Genomic DNA, 10,530 nt, shown 5'->3' with positions numbered 1-10,530 from the left:
AAAATAAATGGAACAAGAAGTGAATAAATGAAAGGTACAAACAATGGTACAGGTAGTAGATAGTATGGGAGTTTCTTACACCAGTTCCAGTTCAAATAGCAGTATTCTGTTCAGATTCGGTTCAAGATAAAGGCAGTGAATGTCAGTTCAGAGCTAAAAGAAATTGAGGGCCTCCAACAAATTCCAAAAAGGATGACCATATATCTTCAAACACAGAGTATTTTCCTTTCATTGAATAAGTAATTTTTTCCATTGGCAAAATTTGAACAATGTTCTCCAGCCAACATTTCACACTCAGACTTAATGTGGATTTCCACCCTTGTGCAATTGTCCGTCTGACCTGTAGTAAACAGAGGGTGACCATCTTCCTGTTGGTGGAGTTGAGCTTAATGTCTTTAGGTTATAGTCCTAATATACACAGTTTAGGACATGTAGGGAGGTCCGTCTCAGTTATAGCAGAAAGTACTTGGATAACCTCTCTCCAGAAGCTCTCCAGAAGGCTTGTAGCTTTGTGCACGACCTTAGACAATGGATGAGTGTAACTTTACATGTTTCACACTTAACACATACATCAGGAGTGTTAACATTAAACTTGTGTAGAACCTCAGGCGTTATATAAAGCCTCATGACTGACTTATATTGTATAAGTTTGAGACCGTCATTACATGTTTGTGTTTGTGATTTCTTGCATACAGTTTGCCATTCAGAGTCTGTTATTTCCTGTTTCAGGTCAATACACCATGCAAGTCTCTTTTCCTCAGAGGATTCTTGGGTCCCAAGTAACAGTGTCTTGTAAAACATAGAAATAACCCCTCTTTGCCTCATACACACAGCTATGTTTTCTATTGCAGATAGTTTGGGTAAAGAGATATTCTTTTGTGTTTTATGAATAAAATCTCTGATTTGTAGGTATTGGAAAAAATGCTTAGCAGGCAAATCAAACTTTTGCTTGATTTTTTCAAATGACATTAAAACTCCATCGTCTGCTATTTTGGCAATACCTTTATCCGCCCATTGTTGCCGGTGGGAAGTTTTCCTTTCCCCAAATGGGAGTAAACTGTGATAACTTAGAAATTTCGTTCAAGTATTTATGGACCTCATGCCACACATATATTGTATTTCTTACAAAGGGATTGTCTGTGGATTTCTTAAGCTTCCCTGGTCTTGCAGAATATAGGTACAGTTGAAGAGGTAAATTGGTAGATGTAAATCTCTCTATATCAACCCAAGAAAGGCTTAAATGAGATTTAAACCAAAAAGAGGCTGTCCACAGTTGACATGCCCAGTAGTATAGTTTGAGGTTAGGAAGTTTCAGTCCTCCTCTATCAAAGGGCAAATAGAGAAGGGTATTCCATATGAAATCTCTGAAAAAAATGTTCATGTTCATGTAAGGCAGTGTATGTGTAGCGCCACTAGGTGTCACTGCAGGACTATGTATTATTTATATTTTCGTTAGTTTAACTCTGATTGTTCCTTTTGATACACAGTAGGGTTGATGCGTGTTTAGCCTAGAACGCCATCTTTTCTTTAGTATATGCCATCAACCTTATAGGTAAGTCACATTATTTTCATGAGTTTATAAAATAGAAATTGTAATACTACTTAGAAGGTTCGTTTTGTTGAGCTATTGTTTATACCTAGTTATTGAAGACTTAAATGCTGAGTCATTTTGAGAAAAAGCACTTTTTATTTTCGTTATAAGATCGAGTGTAATGTGGCCACTAATACAGTGCTAAGCTATGTGTTACTGTGCTAGTTAGTTAGTGTTTTGGCACTTGAATGTAATATGGGGATTCATTAACGTTTGAATGTGCAACTGAAGTGCATTAGGATTTTTTCATAATGGTTATAAATGGTAGCCTAGAAATCTAGACGCGCCCCTAGCGGCAGCAAATTAAATTTGCTGCCAGGGCTAGTCTAGCAACTCTCCGTTGGCTTGTGAGCTCCAGAAATCGAAACTTAATCAGGCCAATGAAATCGTGTATAGAGTCATTAGGTGGGCTTAACATAATGATTGATGGCAGAGTTGCAACGGTTTGGCTTGAATTCCCTGCTACTTGAAAACAAATAAGATGGATGTTGCTGCTGGCGAACAGTGTGACACGAGTTAAGCTTTTATTAAGTTGGCAAACGTTTTAACTAGCCAACTAGCTGGTGGGAAACGTATGGGACTCATAGCGCTGCCGCTGTCCTATAGAGCTGCACAGTCCCGCCCACAGCCGATGCCGGATGTAAAAATTCAATGCAATTTCTCCATTGACAATTGCGGTATAAGCCATAAAAACTTAACTGCACGTGGTAGACTTAAAACCAGCTACGGCTGTACTAAGCGATTGTATATGCTCCTAATAGACACCAAGAGTTCATGGGGCACTAACCCTGTTTTGAGATAAATGCCTTTTATTCGCGATCTCTTGGATAAGTACTTCATTACCCACAATCCTGAACAATCCCACAATCCCACAGTGATGCCTCTGATTGGTGGAAAGGCCGTTATGGTCATAGTTTGAAACTTTCTCAGCGAAAAATATTGATAAAGATGGCGGAGTCTTTTACTGCCTATGGCGAAAATCTTAATGTGATTAAAAACTTTCTTGACGAATATTGGTACTTGTATCAACAAGGATTGGGGTTTATACATAACACGAACTTAGTCAGGGCCAATACACTATCAAATAGACTAAATGTTAATGTTAAATGTTAAATGTAAATGTTAGTTTAAACACTCAAACTTTTCAGGTAGCCGACAGGCTAACCTTTAGCATTTCCGACATTGTATGTCATTACATAATGCAGCTAACATTAGCCTACATGCTGTTTGACTGTATTGACTGTTGTGTGTCCGAGAGTCAGTTTGTGGGTTTTGTAAGGGCCAGCATGAGGGACAAGACCTACAAAGTTGTGGTGAGTTAAGCAGGAAGGTTGGTAACGTTAATGCTGCTAGCAGTGCTAGTTAACATTAGCTAGGCTACTGTAGCCTTCATACTGTATGATTCATATCAATCATTAACCTCGTGCATTTAATGAACATTTTGTGTAATAGTACAGCGGTTAAGCCCTGAAATCAAGGGGAATTGTGCACTTTTTGAAAGAAACATGAAACTTCTACCATAGTTAGGTTATACCATAAGGTTTATTTTCAGATTGGGAGGGAAGTCAAATTTGACCTCTGAGGCCCGGGAGAGGTCAAATCCAAGATGGCCGCCAATAATATTCAAAAGTGCCTCATGTTGGAACCAAACACAGTAGAAAAACACTTAAGGTGTCATTTCCCACTAACTTCTGGGTGCCCATTCTGTATCTGATAACTTTGAAACCACCAGAGTTCAAGAAAATCCATTTATGTAAAGGTCAAGGTAAACAAAACATCAAAATATTCATTTTTTATGTATCCCAATTAATTTCTTTGTTGTCCCTGTATTATTCAGTTATTAGTTGTTATTTCATGAGATGTGTGGCTAATTTCATTTCTTCACAGCACAGAATTATCCACAGGTGACCCCCCTAGACCATTTTCACAGACCACCTGCCATACCACCGCTGGTTAAAAAAAACCTGCTTTAGAGAGTTGTTGCTACAGGCCACAGTACGCACAATGTAGAGAGCACTTCAATCGACATATTCTAACAGGTAAACATATTGACTATGAACAAACAATATTATTACATAATTACATAATATTATTCATGTTGCAAATTAATTTAACCATAGCCAGGAAGGAGTTTTCCTTGGTAGTTAGCTTTTGAGGTAAACATCATGGACATTGATCAAAATAATTATCCTAGTTAAAGGTGCCATGTGTAAGAATTGAGGTAAAAATATCCAAAAAATGAGCTACACGCATCAAAAGAATGAGAAGAAATAAGGGTGATGTCATTAAAAAAATGGCAAGGTATAGTGCTGCAGAGATATCAACCAGAATTAGCATGCTAAATTACTAGCCACAGCCCGACAGGTGTCATAATACCAGCTTCGGCCATGGGAGGCGGTATGCTGGCAACATAACCGCCAGCCAAACTGCAATACACGTTTCTCGGTTGTTACTCTAGGGTAGACCAACTCACTTTCTGGAGGTATACTGCCTCCATCTTTTATGGAATGTGGAGTATGAATTGATTTTTTGGCGGATATTACACATGGCACCTTTAAGAAACTCAAATAGCCTAGATGCATGCTTAGCATTTTGTGATCATTAGGCTAAGGCTACTTTCACAAACTCAGTCAGCTGTCCTCTGATTTACCAATATCTAGGCGATATTTGTAACATTTATTTTGTATTTGGCCCGTTATGAAATCATGTGGAACAATTTAAACACATTGTAAAACTTAAATCCCAAATTTGGAGACATCCATGCATGTCAAAATGTACTGCAAATTCAAAACTGGATTACTCTAGAACGGCTAACTGTACAGGGGACTGCTTACAGGGGACTTACACCTATGTGTTCGGTAAGGTCTGCTGTTTATTCTGATATATGGTTTGTCGTGTGCTAAAAGAAGGGTTCGTGAAGTATTCCACCGAGATGAATGGGTTGGGAGATCATGGGACGCAAAACCTTCAGTAGAATGTATGACTAAATTGAAATATTATGTACTTTTCTCGCGAACCGTTCAACTCAGCAATTATCGGGTAGGCCTAACATCGTTTAAAAGCTGAGAAAAAGCTCTTTCATGTGATACTTGTGATGTCTGTGTGATGAATAGGCTACTTCGCGAGTAGTTCAACTGAGATGAATGGGTGAATTTGGACGCACTTTATTTCTTGCGCTGTCACTTTCTCCACTGCGTAAAAGACTAAATTAATTTGCGCTGTGAATGCTAAGATTATTTTTGACAGGCCACAGGCTAAATAAAAATCACCGTGGCCTGTAAACCTCTGATTTTCAAAGGGGCCTCACGGCCAACGTGGCCGCCGTGAAATTCCTACCCTGGTGGTCACCCAGCCCTCCACACACACATACAACAGCCCTCCCTGCATGAAACGTCCCTCTTCATTCTGCTAACATTTACAGTAGCTGACCTCTTCCTCAATTTGTCCCTGCTGGGTAACGTCTCCTCCTCCTCCGTAACGTCTCTGTCCATCTCCTCCGAATCCACCTGTACTTCTCCTTCTTCTGTGTCACTACACTGCACATCAAACGTAACGTCTCTCTCCTCCGAATCCACCTGTACTTCGCCTTCCTCTTTGTTACTACACTGGGGGTGCGTTTCCCGTACAACTACGGAGGTTAGCTTTTTACTAACGTGGTACGATGCATCGTTCAACTAACCAACATGTAAGTTACGACTGTTTCCCAAAACCGTCGTACTTACATAGTACTTTGTTAGTTTGAACCATGTTGGTTTCAACCAACATAGTTCAGACTACAATGGTTGCAGATGTGTTCGGAGAATGTCGGGCTCTGTCGGTTAGAGCCGAACGCATTAAGTCACGTAAAAGTAATGCAATTTGACATTGCATGACGTTTCCTGGGCCCATCAGTTATAATATCAATAATAATAATAATAAAAATAATGATAATACTTATTACAACAATAGGCAGTAAGTTCAATAGGCCCTAGGCTATGAATGCTTTAAAAAAAATATATATAAGGCCATTAATAATAATAATAGGCATAATAATGATAATTTTAATAATAACGTCACAGTCTATTGAACGTAGCCTACTAATTAGCCTAATCAGTGAAGCATAAATCGCCAACCGAGCAAATGGGCTAAGTTACACATTTAATGAAACACACCGAATAGCCTATAGGCTAAATACTGGCCAAGGCAGAAAAGTGCAATGTGATATATAAAGTATAGACAGGTGGTGCATAGACAGGACAATAAATATAGTACAGTGTAGACAGTAGTATACAGTTGGTTTGCAGAAGGTGGTTTAGAGTAATATAAATGAAATATAAATATGTGCAGTATCTTAGCAGTTACCTTACAGTAAGAGCAGAATAAATATGGATATGTAATATGAACAATGTTGAACATGTTGTTATGTAAGTGCTTTGAGTTTCACTCTGTTCTAAAAGCGCTATATAAATGAATACTTTACTTTATGATTGCCCTTCATTTCACTGGAAGTTTTTCATGCCTTTATGCAGCATTTTTCCAATGTTGCCCTTGTTATGTGTTTTCACTGTGACACTGAAAATTGAATACTGTTACCACACACAAGTATTTCATGATATTTTAAATGCACAGATAGTTTTTTTACCATTACTTTTCATCCATTGTAGTTATGAAGTTGTGTGTTGAATCACAACCACAAAATGACAGTTCACATAGCACAAATGTTTCAATGCTCAAATGGTTGAAGGATCTGCGCCAGCTGTACCAACACACACACACACACACACACACACACACACACACTCACACTCACACACACACAGTGTTACTGTAGGTGCTGCTCATGTTGTTGCCTTCTGCTGCTGAGATAGTAGCAAAGTCTATACTGTTCAAATGCATGTCTATATTCCCTGAGTGCACTGTCATTTCAAGACCTACTTTATTCCATCAACCCCCTATGATAATACAAGCATGTCAACTGCTCCATCTAGGAGCCCAACAGCGAGGCAGAGGCGCGGTACAACAACGCCCATAGCCGGACCCGCGTTGTTGTGGAGAGGGCCCTGGGCATGTGGAAAGGTGTGTGAGCAAATCCGCTGGTGGCCTGAAGCGTGCAGTGTAGTTTTGGTGGCAGCGCTTCTGGAACATGGCCCTTCAGGATCACATCCCACTGCCGGCTGATGAGGAGCTGTTAGTGGAGGAGGTGGAAGAGGTCATTCCAGTGGCTGCTGCACACCTTCCTGCTGGCCTGGAAGCACACTGGGAATTAGTTGCACATATGTTTGGCCCCTAAACACCCAAACCCCACAATCAATTCCCTGCCACATTACCTGTTTTTCCCTCTTTTGTTTATGTTTTTTACATTTCTTTTAGTTTGGTGGGGGTGAGGGGGTAAATGTACTTAACTTTCCCACCATCACTTTCTCCCCATGATCCCTCCCACACACACACACACACACACACACACATGTTCCCTATGAGCCATGACATCAAAATACATACACAGATTGAAAGGTCACAAAGCAAACGCAACTTACCATTTTTCCGCCTCCCATGACAGGCCTACCCATACCTGGGCCATGAAGGACAAGTTAAATCAGTGAAAATCATGTCACATTTTGACACTGACCACAGCACTCTGCATGCTCACTTAAGTCCCAGAGGTCTTAAAGTTCTCCAAGCGAGAGGCTACTCAACTTCACAGCAGCATTCTGTCATTGTACCAACATAATTCAGCGTAATTCATGTGTTCAAATATCAAGATCATATAATAACTGAGAGTAGCCTAACTTATACACCCGCTAAACATAGCTTGTGATCAGACAAGATACAACACAAACCCCACTCCACAGGCATACTCACCTCACACCCATCGACTCAGTCTTGAACCCCTGACCTCTCTCATGTAAAGCACACACACTACAGTCTCTGCCATAGCACAGTCACTTCACTACATCATAATGGGCTGTAGAGTCCATATACCGTTAGCTATGTGTATGATTAGCAGATGCTTCATCCAAACACACTAACATACGACTACAATGTAACGTTATCCTTTTATAACAATTACAATGCTAGCCTCACATAACAATACCGTTGGCATTCAAAAGCTTTATCACCAGATAACTTAACTTAACGGGTGTTCGAAAGACTCTGTGCTGACACATTAGCATTAGGCTACATGTAAATTCACGAATAATAACAACACAGATAATTGCGGTCACCATAGCACTTCACCACAGGCCGCTCTGTTGTGGGCTAACTCCACAACACTTCACTTTCCACTGTACCACATAACGTTGTCCAGTAATGTGCAATTGTAGCTTCCAGCAATGCTATGGTATGGTATCCCACAGCAATGTTATGGGATCGTTTAATGGCTACCTCTCATCCATCTGTCCTCTGCGTGTTCCGTCATCAGGGTTACGTCGTCTACTATGGTTCTTACTACATACTACAGGTCGAGAGGTGTAGCTGTAACTACACAACTTTACGATAGTGGTTGCGAACGTTAGTTGCTACTATGGTTTTGGGAAACACTGACGCAGTGTCACGATGCATCGTACTATGTAAGTTCCACCACCATAGTTCACACTATCGTTTTGGGGAACAGTTGTGTCGTACTTACATAGTTGCAACCATGTTAGTTGCTACCGTAGTTAGCAACGATGCTTTTGGGAAACGCACTCCTGCACATCAAAGCTGTGTTCCACTCCTTCACCCTGTGCACTCGATGTCGACGGCCCTGCACCCGCTGTAACAGTCGACCTTGGGGTGAACATTTCTGTGATTTTGACACATTTTGCTGCGTCCACTTGTAGTGGGCTTTTTAGCCTTTTGTCTTGCAGCTTCTGTGCGCCCCCCTTGCGCTTTTGTGGTTTATTAGGCCTACCGCGTTTCGTGTCTCAAATACCGTCGCGGTGGATATTTTTTTTTAAATTATTATTAAATTATGACAGCCCCGGCCCAAAAATGTGCGTCGGCCCACCGGGCAATGCCTGGTACGCCCGATGGCCAGTCCATGCCTGCGCTATGCGGTACATCTAGTTTATTTGAAGATTACAAGTCTAGTACGCATAGAATTATTGATCAAAAATGAGACTGACTGATAAAAGTAGATTCGAATCCGCTCTTTCAAGTGTAGGCTATTACAAAGGGTGGTATTTACTGACGTTCATTAAATCATGTAACATTCAAAAAATTACAATTATTACATCTTTATTCAATTACCTCAGCAAGAAAAGAAAGGTTCACACGTCCAGTATAATACAATCATCATCTTTTAAAACATTCTTATGTAAAACAATTTCACCATTTGCAATCACAACATTATACAACCATGTATAATAACATTTACAGTACATTAGAATTGTTATTGTCCTAACTGAGTGATTTTCCTTTTAAATATTTGCAAAATTTTCAATCTTAAATGTTTAGTCTGTAGTCCATAAATAATTGGATTCAAATGGGCAGGTATAACAAGAAAAATAATAGCCATGAGTTTTCTTAAAAAGCGATCTTCTGGAAACCGATGCATGATAATAATAATGAATCCAGACAGCAACAATATCAGATACAAGACTAAATGACTTGTACATGTTTGGATGGCTTTGCTATTGAGTTCTGCATTTTTCTTAGTCCAGCATGTGATACCAATTCTAATGTATGTGACAGCAACAGTACCCATTGAGGAGGAAAATAACACCACAGTGTAAAACAGTCCATAGATATTATTAATAGACACATCTTCACAAGATAACTTGAACAAGGAGGCATTGTCACAATAAAAATTTGGAATAAGTGATCTACAGCGAGACAGCCTGGTTGTGAGACCCACTAATACACCGACTAATACAATGACAAAACTCCAGGCAGACACAGTCAAGACTGCAACTGCCTTAGCTGTCATTATTGAATTGTATCGCAATGGATTGCATATAGCCACATACCTATCAATAGCCATTATGATCAGTATGGTGTGTGATGCTGAGGCAAAAGTATGAGTAAAAAATATCTGTGAAACACACGCATTATAAGAAATTAACCTGTTTTTAGCAACCATGTCAAATAACAGTTGAGGTAGTATAACAGTGTTACCAAGGATATCATTAACTGTTAGGTTGCAAAATAGCAGGTACATGGGTTGGTGTAAGCTTTTCTCTCTAATGATGATAACAAGAACGCCAAAATTGGTTATCAGCAGTGCAATATAAGCAAATAGCAGTGTGTAAAATACAGCATCTGCAAATGATTCATAGTGTCCTAATTCTTCCAGCACAAGAATGTCACTGACGTAGGACCTGTTTTCCATCCTTGTTCCCTGACCAACTGTGGATACAGAATCAGATCCAGACATTGATCTCTTTCTCTTTCTCAGTTATTTTTATGTGCACAGATTTATATGATATGCTGAAAATGTTATTTCATTTGGATAGCATTAGGAGTGGGAAACTCATATCTTACCCATAGCGACAATAGATGGCAATCCCAACTTCTCTCACCTGTGTTGCCAAACTATTTATACCCTATTTTCTTTGTCAGCCCCCCAACACACACACACATACACACAAAACAAAGATCCACTGAGAGATTGCAGGAGGAGGAGGAGGCAAGACAAACACAAGTCTCAAGCTGTCTTTGTAGGCCAGCATCATGCACTGATAGTTAAAAATTAAAAAGCAAAAAATTAGGTGTTTTCACCACAATATCTCTGGCTGACATGGTCAAAACTGCACGAAATTGAAAGTGTAGGATCATTATGACACCCTCCGAATGCATGCCAAGTTTTGTGAACTTTCGTTCATGGGGGGCCTTGCAATAAAATAATTTATGTGTACATTTAGTGACCGTACACCAACAAGGATTCCCGGGACACTGAAAGACCGGGGTACACGAAACTTGGTGGGCATGTAACCCCACATGGATAGCCTCCAGGGGTCATGTTAACCCATTCCATGTGCACA

The 10,530-nt window shown here is 39.9% G+C and overlaps 1 protein-coding gene across 1 annotated transcript; it reads right to left on the bottom strand.

Annotated features, from left to right (window-relative positions):
- Nucleotides 1-8,789: 8,789 nt before the first annotated feature.
- LOC121684571 (putative gustatory receptor clone PTE03) lies at nucleotides 8,790-10,220 on the bottom strand. Its single transcript, XM_042064632.1, has 2 exons — nucleotides 10,031-10,220; nucleotides 8,790-9,895 (listed from the first exon to the last, which is right to left on the bottom strand). Exons 1-2 carry the CDS (start codon nucleotides 10,032-10,034, stop codon nucleotides 8,940-8,942), a joined length of 960 nt encoding a protein of 319 aa, XP_041920566.1. The 5' UTR covers nucleotides 10,035-10,220; the 3' UTR covers nucleotides 8,790-8,939.
- Between the last annotated feature and the right edge of the window lie 310 nt (nucleotides 10,221-10,530).

This window comes from Alosa sapidissima, chromosome 15 (assembly GCF_018492685.1).
Source record: "Alosa sapidissima isolate fAloSap1 chromosome 15, fAloSap1.pri, whole genome shotgun sequence".
In the NCBI taxonomy this organism is placed as follows: Eukaryota; Metazoa; Chordata; class Actinopteri; order Clupeiformes; family Clupeidae; genus Alosa; species Alosa sapidissima.
Note: the sequence above shows the minus strand (reverse complement) of the source record. Positions and strands in the feature narration are given on the sequence as shown.